The sequence below is a fragment of the Rutilus rutilus genome (genome assembly GCF_951802725.1).
Source record: "Rutilus rutilus genome assembly, chromosome: 19".
NCBI classification, from domain to species: Eukaryota; Metazoa; Chordata; class Actinopteri; order Cypriniformes; family Leuciscidae; genus Rutilus; species Rutilus rutilus.
Genome location: NC_140232.1, coordinates 23615148 through 23639133, shown reverse-complemented (window position 1 = coordinate 23639133; position 23986 = coordinate 23615148). Strand labels below are relative to the sequence as shown.

General features: G+C 36.6%; 1 protein-coding gene across 2 annotated transcripts in view; it reads right to left on the bottom strand.

Annotated features, from left to right (window-relative positions):
* The window catches only part of nphp4 (nephronophthisis 4), a 159493-nt gene that overhangs the window by 109964 nt on the left and 25543 nt on the right, over positions 1-23986 (bottom strand). Inside the window, exons 3-6 of one of the 2 annotated variants that reach the window (XM_084388738.1) lie at positions 22246-22409; positions 21395-21459; positions 8313-8471; positions 2103-2239 (exon numbers count right to left, since the gene is read on the bottom strand). In XM_084388738.1, coding sequence (XP_084244864.1) covers positions 2103-2239; positions 8313-8471; positions 21395-21459; positions 22246-22409 — 525 coding nt within the window. The remainder of the gene's footprint in view (positions 1-2102; positions 2240-8312; positions 8472-21394; positions 21460-22245; positions 22410-23986) is intronic. The other variant, XM_084388739.1, reaches the window with a different exon arrangement.

Sequence of the window (23986 nt, the reverse complement as noted above, 5' to 3'; positions counted from 1 at the left end):
TTCAACAACCGTTACTCCAGTCTTCAGTCTTACATGATCCTCCAGAAATCATTCTAATATGCTGATTTGGTGCTCAAGAAACATTTCTTATTATTATCATAATACTCTAATATCATTATTATAAATATGTATAAAAAGTCTTACCTATCGCTTTTGATCAATTTAATGCATCCTTGCTGAATAAAAGTATTCATTTCTTTGGAAAAAGAAATCTTATTGACTCCAAACTTTTGAATGGTACTGTAGCTTCAAAAGTCAACAGCATTGCCTGTCAAGACACTGGTTATGGCTCTTAGCCTTTCAATTACCAGCCTCAGCCATTAACAACTAGGCTGCATCAACCCACCAAACCCAACCATCTTTATCATCTGAAGTTTTTGAGCTTTGCACTCACTTTGATCATTTAGATCTTTATTATGGAAAAACAGGAGCAGATGGTGTTTGTGACTGTCGAGAATTTTGGTGGATTTATAATGTATATGTGAGGCTGATCAGAGAGAGACAATGCAACTCTAAATCACAGAAATCTGGAGCACACATGTCTGTAGAACGGTCTACATTCTAATACAAAACCCATTACCCTATGGCAATGAAATCAACAATGATTTCCATTGCAGACTACTTTATTCAGACTTTGTTCAGACCACTAGTGCATTTGCTGAAGCACTGAAGGCAATGCTCAACAAAGTCCATTATATTTGGTTATTTATTTCAGCATGCAAAAGAGACTAAAGCCCGGCTCAGACTACAGGAGTTTTTAAGGCCCTGTTTACACTAGTGCATTGTGTTTTAAAATGCATAACTTTTGTTACGGTTACACCTGCCGTCTGCACTACACTACAGAGTTTTGACCCTCTAAACTGAGACTTTTGGAAACGCTGCAGACCCCGTTTTAGTTTGAAAACTCCAGGGTTGCGTTTCAGTGTAAATGGACCAAAACAGATACTTTTTAGGAGCCATTGTGCAGTTAAACTCTGCATTTTGTAATACTGCTTGCTTACATGACCAAGAGGCAAGCTATTATTAGAGCAATAGGCAACTGTTTACAATAAGCGCATACCCAGTGTGCATGAATAATCACGTGACATGCATTTCTGGTCATGTCGTGTAGTGTGGACGGAGATCTGGTTGCATCACGCACATAAGGAGAATCTTCACAGATTTTCTTCATTCAAATCTCAAACCTGCACAAACTACAAGATTTGAAAATCGCGGCGCATCACACACTACAAGATATTCTTAAGATTACCATGCCAGATTTAGCATCTCACGTGATCTCAGGGGGAAGCGAATGTAAACAAAATGGATACCGTGTCGCGGCAATTTTCTGTAGACATTATATGAGGAGACACTATAAAGGCTGTCGTGTTGTTGCCACATTTCGACCAGCTGTTCCTTCATCTCCGTTATCCAACGGACCCGTACAGCTGCTTGTTGTTTCGCGATCGCCATTTCAAAAGTTCCGTCACTTCTGTCTCCTTGTATACTTGTCTCTCATTGGCTATTGTGGAAGTACTGACGTAATCATCCCGATTTAAAATCCTAAATATCAAATATGTTTGACATTGTCGGGGCAACCCCGATGTGTCCGCGAGCAGATCGGGAGGTTTAAGATTTGAAACCGAAACCGAAACCGACCGATGCCCTGGACGCGATTGTTTCTCTGAATGTCAGGAGTCATTTGTTTCAATCATCCAAATAAAACTCACTTAATCTCATTAACCCTCCTATTAATGGAAACTTTAGATTCTGGAATAAATAAATAATTTTGGGTGATGAAAATGTGTGCAAATAGGGAAGTTCTACAATGGCAAAAGGAAACTGTTATGTTATGCTTGATTTACAATATTCCCAACTTCAGTCTGATTACAACAGTTTGTGAACACATTTCTGCACAGATTATTTTATGGTTAGAAATAGGACCTAATGAACCTTTACTCAGAACATGTGTACCTTAAAAGACAAAAACAATCATTTAAAGATTGTCCACACATGATATGACCCCTTTTAAACCGAAGTCACATCATAACTTTTGTAAAAAATATACTTACTGAATATGCATTATTGAATTTCCTAAACGTTTGATTGGAGTCATAGCTTACTGTATTCTGGCAGTCTCTGTTGAGCAGCTGGAGCAGGTCAGATTCGAAGACCTCCACGGAGGGTAAGAGTGCCACACGTAGGCCCTCCAACACACACGAGAAGCTCTTCAACAGACGAGGCTTCCGCAGTGCATCTGCTGCAAAAGAGATGGAGTGAATATAACATTAACATTGTACTAATTTCCTGCATGCACAGCCAATTCCATCCAGCCATTTTATTATTTTCCTTTATATTTAATGGCTATTCATTTTTTACAACATTGCAGCAACAAAGGAATTAATTAGACATCAAAAATTAATTTATCAGCACACTTCAGGAAGCCAAGATCCTCTTACTCATGGCAATCAATTCAAATATGAATAAAAAAACAGACCAAGTGCATGGGATAACAAACTACTGAGCAATGCACAAGAGAGCTCAACGTGTTCCAGAAGTAGGGAAAAATACATGGAGTGTAGGCCAACGTAATGGAGCTCCATGTGGCCCAAATTCCTCTTCTGATTTAAAAAAGAATTAGGACCAATGATAATTTGTCATTTGGAGTATGTGTCTGGCTGCAGCATCACAGACACATTTCCTCCAGCTGAGATCTTTGGCTGGCCCCATTTCTGCTCTCAGTGGGGGTCTCGCTGAGGATCGTTTCATTGTCTATTGAGAAATTCTCCTGCATATCCAAGCCATTTTTGTTTCTTTTTGGTAAAAACAAAAATCTAGCTCACGTACCCACAGGGGTCTAAGCAACTCTATAATCAATTAAAAAATAATTTGAGTGATATGAAAATGGTCACATCACGCGCTTGTGATTGTCAAGCTTTGCTGGTCTGCATCGGCATCCAAACACGCTCAACTTACGGCGAAGATAACCTGCTCCTTCCTTGATGTTTTATTTAGACGTCTCAGAGAAATATGCCGAAAAATAAGAATGCAATAAAATAAACCCTTCACGTAGAGACAGGTTAAGTGAATCACCCTCCATAATTAATTTAAAGAAAAACATTTGTTATACAGCATTAACCACTAAGCTAACTGTGGTTTCTATAATTGATGTGCATTCCCCAGTGAAAGCTGTCTATAAATCAGATTCTTCTTAGAAGTATTAGACTTGAATGTTTACATGATACAAAAAGATTCATTTCAAAAGCTCAATGATTTTTGGAGAGAAATCTAACCTGGAATTTAGGAAGAATTTTTTATAATAGTTTTGTGAGGTAAACTTTTTGAAATAAGTCTTTTTTGCTCACCAAAGCTACATTTATTTGATAAAAATACAGTAAAACCAGTAATATAGTGAAAATTTAATTTATTCTTATCAATGTTGAAAACAGTCGTTCTGCTCAATTTTGTGGAAACCATGATAAAACATTCAAGTGAACAACATTTCTCTTGAAATTGTAATATTATATCCCACCGGTTTCACAGAAGAGCCTTAAACCTAATCCATATCTTCAAATATATCTTAAAATTGTTTTGTCTCAAGATGCACACCAGTAATGTTTTTTTCTAAGGCACATTTATAAAAGCTACTTAGATGTCCTAATTGAACTAAGGTCTAATCCTGGCTTAATCTAAGACCAGTCTGTGAAACCAGGACAGGCCTAAATGTCTTTACTGTCACTTTTGATCAATTCAATGCATCTTTACTGAATAGTATTAATTTATTTATTTAAAAAATAATAATAATAATATATATATATATTATTGACCCCACTTGAATGGTAAGTGCAAAAGAGAGACATATTTCTATAATTTAATTGTATATATATATATATATATATATATATATATAATACACATTTATTTAACTCAAAAACAGTGTGTCTTAAACGAACACTTTTTCAATATAATAAAAGTAAATAAAAAATCAGAATCTGTCTTCCATACAACTGCTTTGTGTGAGAAACAGACCGAAAAAGATATTGGGTTTTTAACATTTTTAAACGTTGAACATAAGAACATAAGTTAAACACATAAGAATTTGCTGGATATTTATTCATTTATATATTTTTGCTTATTTTTTATGATTTCTCACCAAGCAGAGCTCGGTCCGATAACATGATTTTTAGTGAACAACCACCTACATTTGGGTCTGTTCATCACAAAATGTCGTGTGTGTGTGTGTGTGTGTGTGTGTGTGTGTGTGTGTGTAATACACAGGTTGCTGTGGCAGCAGACAGCAGGCCCGCTGGTTTGAATGAGTCACAACCAGGAGAGTTTCACTTTCACGGATCACTCAGCCATACACAAACACAGTCTATCACTGTTTAGCTTTAACACACTCACTCACACACACAGTCTGCCACTATCAAAGCCAGGCCCGGAGAGCTCCGACGCACTCAGACATTTACTGTACACACAGTCTGGTACCTCAAACACACTGCACAATCACTCTACACTCAACCACACAAATACACACACACACACACACACCAAACCAGGCTTATCTGTACAGCAGCACTGAGGCCTGACAGCCAAACAAGTGCAGCATCGTCAGGACATTACAGCGCACAAACACTCCACCACTGCAGAGGAAGAGAGATGCGCCACAGAATGTCTCATAGGAGAATGGAGGAAATTCAATGTGCCTCTTAAACATCTCATGTTTGCTATTGTTTTTAAAGTTATGGGTACTGCATTTCTCTACTGCAGGAGTTCCTTCTATTAGTTTAACTCCTAAGACTCCGAAGAATTAATTTACTTCAAATACCACCTGATATTTTGAGTAATGCTAACCTTTCCATAAATACAATGTATTTCACAACTTCACACTTTTGCATTCTCAATCATTCTATTGTTATTTTTCGCAGCTTGAACTATACATCTTTGATGAGGTAGATAATAAATGTGTACATTCAAGGTTAAAACTTTTTAATTGAAAGTGGCTTGCCACTTTTATTCACCTTTTATATTTTTTAAAGCCAAATTAAATAGTCCTGAAGTGTGATAAATTAATTTGAAAAAGTAAAAATACACCATGTAGTCTATCAATTAATATTAGGTGGTAAAATGTAATGTAGACTAATTAAACAAATGAAAAAAAGTGTTATTTCAAGTAGTTTCAAGTAGAAAGTAATAGATGAAGTACAGAATTTCACACTGACTGTTACTAAGTTACATTTTAGATATTTATGACAGTAAAATGATTAATTAGTAAGATTTTTTTTACCTTGGTTATCAATAGGCAATGGCTAATTATTACCTATTGATAAAATAGGTAAATAATAAATTAAATACTTTCACACTGACTCTGCTGTTTCAACCCAATTACATATTAGACATTTTTATTATGGCTGTCAATAGGCAATGACAAATTATTATGATTAATTATCACCTTGGCTGTCAATAGGCAATGATTAATTATTACCTACCTACTGATAAAATAGCTAAATAATATATGTAATACTTTCACACATTGACTCTACTGTTACAACCCAATTACATATTACACATTTTTATTATGGCTGTCAATAGGTAATAATTGTTTCAAATTAATTGTTGATGGTAATAAATATTAATATTAAATGTAATATTAAATTAAATACTAAATAATAATTTTAACGCTGCTCATCATATTGAATTAATCTGAACTTCCCCTGGGAAACCCTCTTCTCTACAGAACAACAGAACCTTTCTCAGGCATTAAGCATGTGTTTCCCATTCATTGATTTATCTGTGGCGTCCCACCACAATATCAACATTGACCACCACAAATAGATTTCAGTGCGTCCCATTCACAACTAGATTGTGGCGGCCCGAAAATATATTTAAACTTCTTATAATAACATAAAAGGTCTTTATTGTTGTGTTTTGCGCCATTGCTGTCAAACAAACTAAAATCGAAAGAGAGATAAGGCTCTTGCTGCTTATACTATGTATATGTATCACCTACTTATACTATGACCTAAAAGTATGTACTCTTTTTGTTAAGAAAAAGTAGATACTTTTGAGTGTGTAGCTTTGGGACATACTCTTTTGTTCAATTTGCACACTGAATTTTAGTTCTTAATTTTAAACTCTCAAAGTGCACCAGATTTATGAATTTAAAATGTACAAAATATTCTTCCGAGGGGGCATGCCCCCAGAGAGTGCCGGCCCAAGCCTTTTGGGGGCCCTAAGCAGAATTTGATTTGGGGGCCCCCTCCCACCACGCGGAGTCACCTGTGCTTGACGATTATTGACACAAATGTCACGCTATAATGTTACATTATAAATTAATACAATGAGGTTATGTATTAATACAAAATAAATACTTAATAAAAAATAGATACTTAAAAAAAAGTTTTAACTTTTTCTTTACTCTTTTACTAACTCTTTGAAACTTCTGAAAACAAACTGTCACAAAACCTATTAAATAAATTATTTGCAAAATATCCTCCAACGTTTTGCAACACTTGGCAGTTTGAATGATGTCTTGTATGAACATGGAGTATGTTTTTATGTTTCCACTGTTCGATCGCGCCCGCGCTTCACACACACACACACACACAACATATCCCAGCATTGCAATCTTGACATCGCAGCCTGTTCATTATAGCCGTAATAAAATATAATAATAAAAGTCAACCTAACACATAAAAATTACACTACTCTGTTTAAATAGTCAGTAGTACAATTCGTACCATTCAGCGTAAGCACCGCTCCACAAGAGGATGATTTTTTCTGTCGATATTGGAACGTGAGAGAAGTACAAAAGAAGCCTATAATAAAGAATAGTTTACCATCCAAATACATCGCGAATGTTGAAACATTTTGATTCTAATGAGAGAGATACGTGAGCCCAACGCCGCTTTCACTTTCGCTTTAAATTATTTCGTTTTGGCTTGTTTATAGTTATTTTTTTATTCTTGTTCTGTTCTGAATATCATTAAATTTAAAGGATAAATCATTGATTTAAATGTCAATCATCAATCATTGATCAAATAAAAAATTTGTGACATGGCTTAACATTACCGTGACTTTGCGCACGAATTGTCTTTGCACGCAAGGTGTCTAGTTTATGCGCATGACTCAAACACTGGCAGACACAGCAGCAGTTGTAGGCAGGTATATTGATCATGAAATCAGAATTTTCTTGTCTTGAATTATTCATTCATTCATTCATTCATTTATGTCACTTGTTTAAGTTAAACTCGAAAAAACCAAGCAGCCGCTTAGTTCGCTTATGCCTCAGGCCAGCCCTGCCCCCAGACCCACCAAAGTTTCAAAAAATCCTGTGAGAAACACTGATGTCTTTTAACCTACACAAAACTGGTGGGTGTGTCACAGAACAGTGTTATGATCAATGATGTGCTGAGACTGATGGGAAACTGAAGGTGTTTTTTCACTTAGATACAATTAAAGCAATAAAATCAAGATGCGGCTCGTGAAATTTGGCTTTTATAACACCCACTCAAGAAAAGTTTATAAGAATCATTATCAGACGGAATATATTGCTTTTGGATCTTGGAATGAACTGCTTTGAATCATGTCTTATTAACCGTATTAACAGTCAGGGGGAAAACATCTCTCTTTCTCTTCTTTCAGTCTGTGTGGAGGCCCAGGAGGATGCAGAATATAGCACTCAAACATTTCAGATGCAGTTCAAAGAGAAACCTGCTCCAGAGGAATCCCATTCCTACATCTGCTCATCGGTTTATAATGAGGGTGAGAGAGAGGGGGAGATAGAAATATCACTGTGGAATAATTCTCTAATTTCCTGCGTCCCTCTGCGGATCTAAACTGCGGTCGTGGGTCACGCTCCCTGTGAGATATTTGGAGTGCTAGAGGATTAGCGCGACACTTTGCTCAACTTCCAATCCCTTCTCCTCTGTGAAACCCACCACGGTTCATTACTACCGTTCAAAAAGTCTGTCTTTACCCACCCCTGAAAGCAGCTCAGAACAAAAATCATGAGCACAGTGCTGTGAGTCGGAAAACTTGTGAAAAGGCTCAAATGCTTCGGCTTCAGGGTCTCATTTATGACCTGGTTTGGCATGAAGCGATTCTGAAGCTAATCAAGGGAATGTCCTGAGAAACGGGGAGCGCTCTTTCATGAGGATTCTAGAGTTCCTTCTGCTGTCTCCATGGCAACACAGTCTCTCATTACAGATGAGCAGTCATCAAATGCCATTTGATTGTTTTATAACTGTAGTGAACATCTAGCACATTAATGCCTTTTCTCTTTATTCTCATTCAAATGATAAACTGAGAGGGGGCATTGTGGGTAAGCCTACCTGTGCCTGTGTCCGTGGAGAACACAACGCCAGGGATGCGGTCATGTCCAGATACTAGAATGTTTGGTGGGAGCAGGTGCATGATGGGAGTGAGAGCTGGGTGTGGCTGTATGGAGTAGAGCAGCTGAGAGCCTTCCATCACTGATAATACAGCATTCACTACAGAGAGAGAAAGAGAGTGTCATGGATTACTGTTGAACTTCACAGGAATATGCCACAATTCTAGGATTTCACATTTTCTAAGAGTGCAAAACTCACCACCACAATGCAAAAGAGTTACCAAGTGGCTCAAAAGATGTTCTGGGTTTTGCTTAATGGTTGCTAGGGTATTTTGGGTGGTTGCTAGGTGTTACTTACTGTAATAGATACAATCAGCAACGCATCATAGAATAGGGAAATAAATCACTGTTGCCAGTTACTCATTAATTCCAACTGGAATTCATTTTAATTAATTCCAATTAGCCATAATTTTTTTTTTTTTAAACACGCCAAAAAAAAAAAGTTAAAAATAGCTAAAAAAAAAAACATTTTTAATTAAAGTAAAATACATACTACCATTTAAAGGTTTGGGGGTGTTAAGATTTTTTTCTTATCAAAGATAAAGTAAAAACAGTAATATTGTAAAATGTTATTAATATTTAAAATAACTGTTTTATGTTTTAACATATTTTTAAATGTAATTCCTGTGATCGAAAAGATACATTTTCAACAGCCATTACTCCAGTCTTCAGTGTCACATGATCCTTCAGAAATCATTCTAATATGCTGATTTGATACTCATTATTATCAATATTGAAAACAGTTGTGCTGCTTTTTGATGAAACCGTGATAGATTCTTCGATGAATAGAAAGCTCAAAACAACAGTATTTATTTGAAATACATATTTTTTACTGTCTTCACTGTCACATTTAATCAATTTAATGCACCCTTGCTAAATAAAGCAATTCATTTATTTACAAATAAATTTCATACTGACCCCAAACAATTTGCTTTAAAAAATATTATTAAAAACAAACAAATATGCAATATATAGAATTATTCAATGTTAGAAATGTAGAAATGTTAGAAATGTCATTTCAATCATCATTGGCAGGTGTGCTAAAAAGTAAAGTTTGGATTCTGATGTCGTACTAGATGTCAAAGTGGTAGCCTACCTATATGCCTTTTCTAGTCCCTCCTTCAGTGTTAGTTTATTGGAATTTAGGGATGCACCGATACCGATACCAGTATCAGTACTGGTATTGGGCCGATACTGAGCTCATGTACTCATACTCGTAAAAATGCTCTGATACCAACACCCGATACCAGGCAGCATTTGTACACTTGTGTCCAGACAAAGAAACACGGACAACAGAGTATAATGGGGATAAAAAGAAGCTCTAAGAATTAATTAAGAATGAATTAAGTAAATGTATCTTAGTGGAATAAAATAGTAACACATAGCTGTGGTGCACGAGCTGCTAAAGAAAAACGCGCAGTGGATTGAGCACGAAGCGGCACAGACGCGCGAGCTGGTCGAGCGCATCACTTTTTTTTACAGACGTCAGTGGAAAGTTTGTAGTTCAGTCGGATGTCAATGGCAATGAAAGTAAACCGATGCATGATGTTATATATTAATATTATTTACATTAACTGACGAGAGCGAGAGAGAGAGAGAGAGAGAGAGAGAGAGAGAGAGAGAGAGAGAGAGAGAGAGAGAGAGAGAGAGAGAGAGAGAGAGAGAGAGAGCAATTCTGTTGAATGCTCTTGATTGCTGATCGTTCACTCAGCACGTGTTATTTGGATTAAAACTAAATTGTACATGTAAGTAAAACATGAACTGTTACCTGATTTATGTATAACGAGTGATTCCCTACATTATTACAGGACGTGTGCAAATCAAGAAGTTCCATGAATGCAAACATTCAAAGCACGCTTCCCCAAAAACCAGCGTCTCAGCGCGCGAATACTGAATTGAATTGTCTTTCACGTCTCTTGAACATAGGCAGTATATTCAAATGAGGTCTTAAAGGAGAAGTTCACTTTCAAAAAAACTTTTGCTGATAATTTACTCACCCCCATGTCATCCAAGATGTCCATGTCTTTCTTTCTTCAGTCGCAAAGAAATTAAGGTTTTTGATGAAAACATTCCAGGATTTCCCCCCATGTAATGGATTCTATTGGGACCCAAACGGTAGAAGGTCCAAATGACAGTTTAAGTGCAGCTTCAAAGGGCTTTAAACGATACCAGATGATGAATAAGGGTCTTATCTAGCGAAACGATCGGTCATTTCCAAAATAAATAAAAAAGTTTAAGTTTTATAAGCACAAATGTTCGCCTTGCTCTGTTCTGTGATGCGCGTTCGTGACGTCACGTAATACGCAATTACGTTGAAAAGGTCACGCTTGAAAAATTTCTGTCCTGAAGAAAATGTTCTTTTTGGCTTTTTAATATTAAAACACCCAGGATACGCACACGAAATGGGCATTTTAAACGATAAACTGACACAAATACATTTGAAAATGTGTATATGGTCCTCCTCCTGCACATTTGTAAACACGTCAAGCGTGACCTTTTCAACGTAATTGCGTATTACGTGACGTCACGAACGCGCATCACAGAACAGAGCAAGGCGAGCGTTTGTGCTTATAAAACTTAAACTTTTTTATTTATTTTGGAAATGACCGATCGTTTCGCTAGATAAGACCCTTATTCATCGTCTGGTATCGTTTAAAGCCCTTTGAAGCTGCACTTAAACTGTCATTTGGACCTTCTACCGTTTGGGTCCCAATAGAATCCATTACATGGGGGGAAATCCTGGAATGTTTTCATCAAAAACCTTAATTTCTTTGCGACTGAAGAAAGAAAGACATGGACATCTTGGATGACATGGGGGTGAGTAAATTATCAGCAAAAGTTTTTTTGAAAGTGAACTTCTCCTTTAAAGGGGCAGCAGTCTTATAAACCTGCTGCTGTGTTTTAATGTTAATCAAACAAAGGACAAATAAATTACTCTCTTGACTAAATAGGCTACCTTTTGTAACTTTACAAAAAGATCCATCTATATTTAATTTATTCAGTAATGAATATGCAGGGGGGGGTTTTCACATTTGATTGATTACTGTAATTTTTGTTGTAGTATCAAAATTGGAATAAATAATTGATATTTCACTTTTCTCTAAACATTTGTACCACTGACCCAATCATCAGCACTGAGCCCTGCTGGAGCAGCTATTACTATTAAATGAAAGATAAAATATGATAGAGCAACAGAATGATGAGTGAAAGTAACAGAAGCTCATACAATGCATTTTAGCAGGCTGAAGGAAATATTTATTTGATGAACAAATTAAGCCAACTAATATGATTTATATTATTTTGGTTTCTCTACCAATACATTTAAAAATTACAAATGCAGTGAAAAAACAGGTATCGGTTACACGGTATCGGTATCAGCGAGTACCAAAAATGAAAGTATCGGTATCGGACTCGTTCTAGAAAAAGTGGTATCGTGCATCCCTATTTATTGCCTAGTTTATCATACATCTTTTCAGCTAATAAGTCTAAAAAGTAAAATCACGTCTCTCCTATACAAGCCACCCAGTTTGAGGTATTGTTTATGTATGTAGCTCAAACAGTGTGGGACAAATTACACACTTAATTTAACGTCTAACCTCAAGTATGAGCAATAATGGTGCTTGTCTTAGCAAGCACCACTAATATCTATAAACAGATCAAAAGTGGGATACTGTCAAAACCCACAGCACAGAAAAATCTAGATTTATATGAACCCAAGGTTTACACATTGTAAAACCTTCTGTGTCCTGTATTAAGAAAAACATCCCTGTCAATGCTGTGCTGCTGACTGCACCCAATGAAACTCACCATCATAAAATATTACCAAAACGAAGAGATATTTGTATAGAAATGGGACAACATGCAAGGGCACAAGCGGAGAGTTTCATTTCATGCTAGAGTCAACAACTATTTTGTATGCTAGCAATCTCCACTTTAATTTAATTTCACCACATTTCTTTCCACTCTACATTATATTGAGAATACTTTTACTGTCAGACACATTCACAGCAAAGGAAAAATGTCCACATGAACCCCATTTGAGTTGCTAAATCTTATTTACTTTTAAAACAGGTGCTTTATGTCTTATGTTCTCAGGCAAAGCAACACCAATGAGTGAAGTTAACGCTTAGATATTGAAATCTCACAAAGGCAGCACACGTAAGAGAACTTATATAAGGCTTTTAGATGTGTCCACAAGGCCAAAGAAAAGTTTCCCAGAGCACAACTGGACATGGTTCCATATATTTTCAGTTTTATTGCTTATGTGCTATTCTTTGTTGTGCACATCTGTGTGAAAGAAAGAGCAGGCTAGTGTGAAACCGCTGAAAGACAGGCCCACTCAAGCCAGTCTGCGTCATTATATTTCAGCAGAGCTCTCCATTTTTCATTAGGCCATTTATTCCAGACATGGATACACGCGCGCACACATTACGCTCCATTACTTCGAAGCCATATTACACAGAACCGTGCATCACTGCCGCTCAATCGGAAAAAACACCGGCTGGTTCTGAATGGAACGAACACGTGTGCGCACACCTATCTGACTTGAGGAAATGAATGTCGGTGACACCTGCATAGACCCGGTGCCAGGTGACGCCACACATATTTTCATTCACATACCATACGAGCAGGAATATGCTGACTTATTTAGGATTTTCTGTCGATTTTGGGAGAGGGAAATCTGTGCTATGGATTTAAAATGTACTAAACATTACCAGACAAACTCTAAAAAGAAAGAAAGAAAGAAAAGGAGAGGAAAAAAGACGTCCTTCTAAAGGCCCACACACATCCTGGAACAATGCCATTAACCGAGAGAAAGCACAATCACTTTATCAGACTAACTCATTTTAATTGGTCACAATCGCACTTTGCTTACTCTGTGCCGCTGTGCAAATCACTGAGCTGCTGTATGTCATTTTGTTCACTCTCAATAACGGCTCTGAGTGGAGCTTGCCTAATGGTTAAGGATCAGGGCTTTTAAAGGAAAGGTTACAGGTTCAATCACAAGTAGGGTGACAAAATTGCTGAGATTACTTATCTAATGGACCAATCTGTACAATTATAGTACAACAAATTGGATTAAAAAACATCCAGTTAGTAGCAAATAAACAAGCTGTTCTAATGATTACGTATTAGCAGGCTAAAAAAGTAGCCCACTTTTTCTATTCTCTGCACTGATGGAATCAGAATGGAATGATGTGTGATGGAAGCACCAATCCTGAGGAAATCTGTTAACAGATTTAGTGTGGGCCTGAGTATTTCTTGCCTGTGAAGCAAAGTTCATCACCTGCTGCTTTATTATGCAGCACTATTCATTTTAAATATATGTGTGTTTTTTCCTGTTTCACTATATCTGTATAAATGAGATACCTGCTAAGGTGTAATATTACTGCAATTACACTACTGTTCAAAAGTCTGGGGTCGGTACGTTTATGAAAGAAGTTTCTTATACGCACCAAGGTTGATAAACAGTAATACTGTTCAATATTATTAGAAAATATATAATTATATTTTGAATTATGTTCAAAGTTCAAAAAAAAGAAAAGGTTCAAAAGAACAGCATTTGAAAAATGAAATCTTGTGGAACATTACTGTAAGAACTGATTTTCCTGCTAAAACAAAACGCAACCTGCAATAAAGCCATAAAATGCACCCTGGACAGCAGATAGCAAAGACAGAGCACAGGACCTTGTCCTGCCCAAACTTATCTCCTTGTCCCCTTGTTTGTCTTCAACTCATCCCCCCTCTCCCTCCTCAAGTCACTGAAAGTTCATTAAGAATGTCTATATATCACATATGATGTATCTTGTGAATATGTTGTTTTTTCCTTTACCATGTTTGGTATCATTTTAAGTGTCTCAGTGCGATTGGTAAAATTGTCTTAATTTCATTGCAGTCATTGGTTTAAGGAGAAAGGTTGAGAAATTAGGAGAATCCTGTTTCTCCTCTCTGGGTGATATCTCTTTAAGATATCTCAAGAAACCAGGTGCTACCCCCTGGGGTAAATGGATTGGCCCAAACAACTCTAACCAATATTTGTATAACCCTTTTTGTTCTGGTCTAGGTATTTAAGGCGAGGTGACAGAGCAGTCTTTGGGACTCTTTACCAGGAACCCCCATACAGTGATGTTTCAGTGTTTTCCTGTTGGAAGGCCCTGACACATCACTATGTGTCTTTGTCAGGAAAACATTACCTACTTTTAGAGTCATCTTTGAGTAAATGATGTCATGTATTTTTCTGAATTGGCTTTTAATCATTTACTTCTGTAATTGGTATGATACATTTTTACCTGACAATGTTTAAATGTTACATCTTGATTTATTCTGAAGTTTTCTGAAATCATTATTTTAGTAGACTATGAGGAGGCTGGTGCTATACCGCAGCTCTGTGTCCAGGATAGGTCAAACTAAAGGCGCAGATGAACGGAGCAGTAGGCACGTCATCTGAAGACCTTTTGATTTCTGTCTATCACTGACTTGGCAAGTTGTGTGGAAGTGGCTAAATAAACTACACTTTTTTGTATGCGTGAGCAGTAGGCAACCGACTTAAGAGGTATTAGCAAACCCTGCACCCTCTGACCAAGATCAGACTGGCGAGGCTGTGTCCGTGAGATCCACGTAAACCCAGGGCGTGTGACTCTGTGCGGCATTGGTTCCCTTAGTGAATTAATAATTGAAAGTATTGGATACTCAGAATAATCAAAGATCTAAATTAATTCATAATCAATATTTATGATTATTTTCTAATCAGAAACACGATATAAATTTGATTATCATTTGAAATTGGAGTCAGATTACGCATAGAGCTAAAGTAATACTAAAACTAAATTCCAATAAATTAAGTGAACTTCACTGGAGCGCTGAAAAGACATGCACGCATTATACCTTCGCCAGGCCGTTGGATTCCGTAGTTGGACCAATGGATGGTCCTTGCATTACAAATGCCTGATCAATCTAAAAAGTATTTATTTATTTGGGAAAAAATATATATTTCTGAAAGGTAGTTTGTGTATTTATTTTTGTTTTATTTTAATAACATAAAAAGCAGAGATTTTTTTTGGTTTCTTTTTTTGGAAAAAGTGATCAGGACACATTGCAGTGTAGATTCAAACTTGTATCTCCATATAGGCTCAACATGTGTGAAGCATACGCACAAGCCACTGCTCCAAAAACAGCACTATAATTGTTAACATTAAAATAGCAATCATTGTACCAGAACATTCAGCTTTATGTCCAACAAATTTGTCACAGATTCCCAGTGAATACTTCATAATTAAACCTATAATTTAACAATTCATTTTACATTACCTGGGTTTTTTTTTTGGCCTTTCGAGATTATTATGCATTTCTTTCACGGGTGAAGGGACAAAAGATGTAACATCAACATGGCTTTGCATCTATTTGTCTATATTATGAAGGAGTGACTAAGCCTCTGTGCTTGTCAAAATCAGCCATCTACAAACACTGAAGTGTGTCAAAATAGGCATTCTAATCTTCTGAGATGAAAAACTGCTCATTCATTTTCACAGTTCTCCCTGTCTCTCTTCTACACACACACACAAACACATACGCCCAGACAAATACATCAAATAAAGCACTGATTTCAATGAGCCAGAATTATTAGGCTTTGCCAGCGCTGTTTACACGTCCTCTATGCCAGTAGTTCTCAACTTGTGGGTCATGATCCAAAAATGTTCTGCGGCAAAAAGCAGGGAAAAATCTATGCAGGATGGGGGAAAAAAATATGTAACCAACCATGAAAATAACTGAACATTAAGTATAGCAAAATAAGACATTTATTATATTACTTATATCCTAGAAAAAACTTCAAAACTACATGGTAAAAGAAAATATCTTGAATTCTCCCATGGTTCTTCCTAAACATCTGTTAAGGGTTTTTTCCAAGTCAGTGTGGTTCATTTGTCTTGTTCACTATTATTTGTAAAGCTGCTTTGAATAAATCTGTATTGTGAAAAGTGTAAAGCAATTCAAACTGAACTGAACTAAACTAAACTGAATTACATTTATTTGAAGAGAACCAAATTAATCTGAATTAATTTTAATGAATGAAAATGAATTAAACTTAACTGAAGTAAACTCAAATTAAATCAAAACAGACTTATTTGAATCAAATTAGAATTGAATCTAGTAATTTCATTCAAAATTAATTGAGTTCATTTGACAAACTGAACTGAGCCAAATAAAATGAAATCAAGTTTATCAAGTTTAATTTGAATCAAGTTTTAAGTTGAATCAAGTTTAAATAAAATCAAAATGAATCAAATGGAACTGGATTAAACTTAAACTGAATCGATAAAACTGATTTGAATTCAACTGAATAATAATCAAGCTAAATTGATCTAAACAGAACTGAACTGGGTTATCGTGTGATGTTTAATGTAAAATCTGCATGCTGAGGAAAAACCAGTTGATAAGCACTGCTCTCATCCTCCCACTTTCCCAATGTTTCTCCATCATCCAGAAGGTGGCTTCAGTGGCATTAATGAGCACAGAATGGCTGAATGTCTGTGCGCTGATGTATAAGTCATATGAGACAATGTTTGCACCTATGTTTGTGTGTTTGACAGCAGGTTTGTGTGTGATCTGAGAGGCCCTAGGAGGTTCAGACTCTCAGAGAGACAGCAGGGCATCTCCTCCCTCCAGCATGCAGAGGCATAATTGAGACAGAATGGCAGGTAGCACAGAAACACAGCTAGAAGGAGAGGCTGGATTCAGAGAGAATTTTAGATCAGCGCTGCTCCTTCAACAGCTGGACACCCTGCAGATACACTACATCCATGATTCACTCTCATATATGGTGCGCTCAGTCTCTAGATTAACACATCTACAAAGCAAGCAGTATGATGGGACAACAACAAATCTATATCACTCTCGTTATAAACAAAATTGCTTAGTTTAGTTTTGTCATTCGTGATTATATAAACATCATTGTTTAAGCCGGTGGTTCTCAAATTGTGGGGCGATCCTCAGAAAAAGAAAAAGAAAACAGAGAGAATTTTAGCCGTTGCAACAGTGTTCAAGCGCGCAAATAGTGGTTGGTGCTCTGCCTTTATAAAGCGGCACCGAATGACAAGTTCTCTGAATTAGAGTTCTCAACGGGTCGGGTCGGCCCGACAAACCCGACGGGACCCGCGGGGTCGGGTCGAAAATATAATCAAATGACTCGGGTCGGGTCGGACCTCGGGCTTAATCTTTTCCGCTCAAAAAATAAATAAAACATTTATTAATCATCGCTGCTGTTCACCGTAAAGAAAGTCTGGCTGCTGCGTGTAACGTGCATCATGGAGAGGGGCGGGGGCAGACCTGACGCCGCTGCGTGCACGCCTTTAGCCTGGAGAAGAAGATGGAGTTGGTGAGAAGTAAACTTGCCACAGGTGAATTCACCGTCGCTACTACAGCCTATTTATATATTTAAAGTTTATTGTTTCAGTTTATTGTTTCAGTTGTATTGTTAAAAGGTGTGAACATTAAAGGTTGATTTGAATTCCCATGATCTGCTGGTCATGATAATACGTTTATGAGAGAAAAAAAAAATCCGACGCGGCGTCAGGCCGCGGGCCGGGTTCGGGCAGATAATTCATGTTTATGTGTCGGGTTACATCGGGTCCGGGCTTTAAAAGCCACGGGCCGGGTCGGGTCGGGTTGTAATTTTCAGGCCCGTTGAGAACTCTACTCTGAATCGTTCTTCTTCAGATGGTTGACTTGCATTTAAAGGTTGAAATGGGGGCGTAATCAAAAAAGTTTGAGAACCACTAGTTTAAGCCAAATATAAAAAAATTATAATAATAATAATAATAATAATAATGTTTTATATATATATATATATATATATATATATATATATACACACACACACACACACACACACACACACACTTTGCAGATAACAGAATATTAATGAAAGTAAAAGCCAAATAATGAGTACACTTATAAAGTACTTGATTATAATTTTGACTGAAGTGTGTTATTCAAAATTACATTTAAAGTATCAGTACGAATATGTAATAACAAATATATTTAAAAACATGACAGAAGTTTCAGTTGAAAACGCATTTAAGTATATTTATGCTTGTCAGTACATTCAACAAGTACACTAATAAAATTTCAAAGACAATAAAAGTAATTCTGAAATTACATATAAAGATGTACTTAAGTCCGACTAAGACACAGTAAAATTCAGCTAATTGACCCGTCCTCTTAATTACTGTTGCTATGTCCGACAAGTTGTAAGTACAAGCCATGGCCATGGTGCTCTCATGCCACACATCAATGAGAAAGTTTACACGCACCCTCCTGGTGCAATTATAATGGGATTTTTACAATATTGCGATTAATCTTTACCAGATGTGAACACGATACTCTGATTAAACTAATGCGATTTAAGCTAATAATCGTAGTAAACAATCTCAAATAAACTATGGAGCGTACACCTGTTTTAAATATCAATAAACCGGTGTATAACACCTCATTTGCATTATTACCACTCTGACCATGTGCTCGGTCCTATATACAGACACCATGTGTTGTTTAACTTCATGAATGAACATTATTCTCAAGTTTTCGCTCCACTCAGAATCGCTAAACTTTCAACACAACTCGCTGCGCAGTCTCTGCTCCAAATCTTTGTGCAGAGATGGCGGAAGGCTAACCCAGTTACAGCGACATTGTGATGTTCGTCACGGCACGAAATAACCTTCCAATACGCCCATAGATATGTGATTTGCATTTGATGTAAGTAGATTAAAACAGTGGCCAGTAACACGTATGTGTGTTCATCATTTGTGCTGTGGGGTATGCGAAAAATGGTGATAAATATAACCAAATATCATAGCGAATAATCAGAATAGTAAAAAAATTGCATGCAAAAAGGAGTGAAAAAGTTTGCTCGTGTCAAGCCAACATCATGCTGCGATTAATTCCTTACTCTGGTTATTGGATAATGAATCGCATTATTGGTGCACATGTAAACGTAGTTAATGTTCTCACACAGTGAAAAATACATTGTGGGGCAAAAATGACATTGACAACGCGTGACATGACAAGACAGAGCAGGTTACTTTTGGTATAAAACTAATTTAGTTCTTTTTTAAGAAATTCATACAATAAATAGCCTTTTATGGCTTTTTAATGTGTCGGGACAGATAGCTGTTGTGTTAAAGCAGCATGTGAACTGATCATCTCTTCCTCCTTACTATTAGTTTTAGTATCCGCGGAAAGACATCTCTACTGTCTGGTTTGTTTGTCGGACAAAATGGCCGATAGAAACGAGGGCACATAATATCGGCGTTATGATTGGTCAGATCGTCTGTCAATCAAACTCTCGGCGAAGGGTGAATTGGGTTTTATACTAATTTAAACTTAATATGCAAATTTGAGCAAGTGTTTGAAAACATTACATTCAGTTTGCACTTAAGTATATTAATTTAAAGAATTGTTTACGTAATAAGTAACATAATTACGTAACAATCGTGCATTCTTTTATCCTTTTTCTTTTTAAATTGTTTTTGTTCAGTACCAGATGCTGCATTACATTTAATTAATCCACAAAACTCATTTTGTGAATATACAGTTTGGAAGAGCATCTATATACGCATATGACCATAATGTGTCATTTAACTGCTTCCAAAAAGGAGACAATTAAAGGCTTTAAAAGAAAACCCACTCGAGAGCTTCCAAACCACAGTGAAGCAATGAAAAAGAAAGTGTATTCTTCTCAGAACAACAGACACAGAAAATGAATGTATAAACAGTATACGTGGTATAAACAACTATTTTAAAAAACGGCAAAAAAGTGGAACATATTCATATGTTCACATGTAACACTTACAAGGTCAAAAAAACAAATGATGCATCTTCCAGGATAAGAAAAATCTGCCAAACAGAACAGCAAAAAAGGGCCAACATTAAAGAACATTCCGCAATTAAGACTACTTTTTAAATCTGTTTCAAGAATCTCTTCAATTATTTATAGGTGAGTCCCAACTATTTTCTTTTATTTGCACATTAAAGATTCTCCTTAAACAGAAGCAGCCTTTTCACCTTTTAGTGTGAGGAAAGACAGGAAAACAAGATCTGAAACGGTCATGATGGAGATTGTTTGCTTAGAACAGCACTGCAAGAAATAGTCCTAATTCAATTTTCTTTCAAGTGAAAACAAATCTAAATGGGGAAAGTCAAGGCAAACTGACAGATTAAATATTGAAAGCATTTGAAAAATGAGGCAAATACACACACATGCAAACAGTTTCTCATCACTAGCGTCAGAAAGCATAAAGTGCTATTTATCAACTATTTATTACTAAGCTCTTACTGTTGTCTCTAGCTCGGTTTGACTCCTTTGAGACCATGAGTTGAATATGTTATCTAGTGTCAATTTCACTACATGCGCTTTCCCAGAAATAGGGCCAGTTCAGTCAAGCCTTCAAATACCTGCTGTGATGCTGGGGTAATCGCATCAATTAAACATCCATCTACTGTACCGAACTAAAAAACTCATGGAGAACTGCCTAGAAGAAAACTGAGAATGATATCATCTTTTAAAAACCACATTCATACTGACTGATCAAAGTCAACCTGAAACAAATCAGCAATGTGACACATTTAGGTATGACAGGTTATTCAATGAGAAAAAAAAAATTAGAGACTTAATTGGATCACGACAATAGAGCATCAGATATGAGAACAGAGTCACACTTGAATTCCTCCCAAAGGAGGATTTTTGAGGAGTCTTTTTGACCAGAACATGGAGACTGAAGGTTTGGCCATGGTGTCGCTTTTTCTTCCCCCAAATATATCGTCAATTACTCTTATTGCCATAAATCTGAATACATCAACTTAATGTTTACGAAATTTATGGCATTGAATTGAGAAAATAATTCGGGTCCATTTTGATTTCATCTGGATAAACTTTGACTGAATCCACTATTCATATAGCAGAACTGAGCTGCTAACAGTGTGGACTGTGAACTATTGACTGAATGTGAAGCTCAGGGTTGCACTCACACTGCAGAGGGTCTTTCAGCGTTGGGTGCAGGAGGGCTCTGGGGGTTCCATTGAAAAGACTCAACCTGAGAAAGACATGGTGGTTAAAAGTGAAAATAATAAATAAATAAGTCAAAATACTTGAAAATGTATAAATGTTGATTATGTTTTGGATCGTATATACGTTTGGGGTCAGCAAGGTTGTATTAAACTGGTCAAAATAATCACATATTAAGCAGCACAAGTTTTCAATTGTAATAATAATAAGAAATGTTTCTTGAGCACCAAAACAGAATTTTACAACTAATTAAAAAAAATATTATGTGATAATGATAACTAGACTGATGATGAATGAAACTTCAGCTTTGCCATCATTTTAAAAAACATTTAAAACATTTTTGTAATACTACTTTTTTTAATCATTTTGATCAAATAAATAGAGCCTTGGTGCACATAAGAGATTTCTTTTAAAAACATAAAATAAATAAAATAAAGATCTAAAGATTTTTTCTAAAGATTCCAACTTGTGAAAGGAGGGGAATGTGTTTGGCGGCATGAATAAAAAAAAAAATCAGAAGGGACCCTTTCAACTCAGAAGTCCAACACACTCTGGTGTTGTATGGAAATGTTTCATTTTTCAGTATGACACAGAGAATATGAAATTACAGACTAAAAGAGGCACACATTTCTTCTGCTGAATAGTGGGACAATTATTAAAAAACTACTTTATTCACTCATTACAGGTTTCAGGATTTGCTGCATAGTCAATGAGATTGTGCTTTGCCGTCTAAAGGAACCTAAAGGAGTGTCATTTTTCTGATTCTTGGAAATGGCCTGGAAATTCTGCACTGCTCTGAGATGTTGACCGTTACCTGCCCTCTCCCTGAGAGATGCTGGAGTCTGCACGGCCTGTGAAGAGCTGGAGGAGTCCAAACCCTGACCCCACTGCATCCTGGGAACCGTCTGCCCTGGTACACACCAACTCCACCACTGCCACCACAGTGCTCAAACACAGGGAAGTGTGGAAGTAAACCACCTAGAAAGAAAAAATTGACAACATTTTATGTTGTTTGCTCATGCAAAATTAAATTTTAATTTATTTGTACTGCACTTTTCACAATACACATTGTTTCATGGAAAATAATCATGTTAACGTTTATAATAACTTAATATCTTCATGCCTTATTTATTCTCTTCATGCCGCATTTAGCAGATTAGAGCTGGGTGATACATTGTGTGATGATACAAGCATTATACAAGATATGATGCGTTTCAGTAAGTTGTCCTGTATCTTTCAGATGTTCATTCATGTGTATAAGACACGGGACAAATACGTGTACCGTTACACCCCTAATTATTATTTAATCAAATGTCAAGGAAGAAAAATTTGTTTTGTGACATAAGGTAAAGTGAGGTCAACCTCAACACTGGGCCGAGGCAGCAGGGGTGGGGGGCGTTTGGTACGCCATGAGAGTACCGCGGTACGTACCGTGTGTGGTGTATAACGTTTTTTTCAGTTCGGTTTGAATATTGTTACACCCCTAGCACGTACTGTAAAATAAAGTGCAACCACAATATTAAACCGCACAAATGTTTTGAACATTGATAATAATAAGAAATGTTTCTTGTTTTGCAACAGCTATTGTTTTTACTGTGTTTTTGATCAAATAAATGCAGACTTCGTAAGCAGAAGAGACTTCTTTTAAAAATATAAAAGAGTGTGTGTGTGTGTGTGTGTGTGTGTGTGTGTGTGTGTGTGTGTGTGTGTGTGTGTGTGTGTGTGTGTGTGTGTGTGTGTGTGTGTGTGTGTGTGTGTGTGTGTGTGTGTGTCTTTATGTTTTTCTACTTCAACCTGAATGCACAGGACTCGTGTCATTGTAGGGATAACAAGGAGGAGGTGAAGAAACAAGCTTATAAATCATGCAGAATGAGGTTTTTTTTTTTATGTAAAAATGCAGAAAGGTTTCTGAGATGGTAAGGTTTAGGGGTAGGGGTTATTGTAAAGGGATAGAATATACAGTTCGTACAGTTTGTACAGTATAAAAATCATTACGCCTATCCAGGCGCCTATTACGAACCAGACATGTGCATGTGTGTGTTGGTAATTTAATATTGCACAAGTCACATAATTTGAGGTATTATTCTCATCCCTAGCACAAACACTGAGGGATGAGTAATTATCACCCATCAAAGAGTATGCCTAATACATAAGGATAGGGGTTAATAAGAAAAACCCGTAACCTTACATTCAAGCAATAATAATAGTGCGACGAGCTTTAGCAAACACCACTAATAAAACAGTAAACAAAGGAACCAGAGGTGAGAGGGTGAGAAAGCAGAGAGAGTTAAGGACATGAAAAATTGTGAGAAAAGTGAGAAATTTGTTTAGGAGGATATTAAATCTGTAACATGTGGTTTAAAGAAAGTGAAACCTGAGAAATTTGCTCAGAAACTGAGAAGTTTGCTGAGAAAAGAACCTAAAGAGGAGGTCTAGACATAATGATTTGTTTTTAAAAAAAAGAGCACAGAGAGTCTTGGTCTGGCATCCTGTGGTTCTTGGAAGAATCTCACTAGGGATGTATGAGAAAACGCAGGCCATCACCTACTATTTCC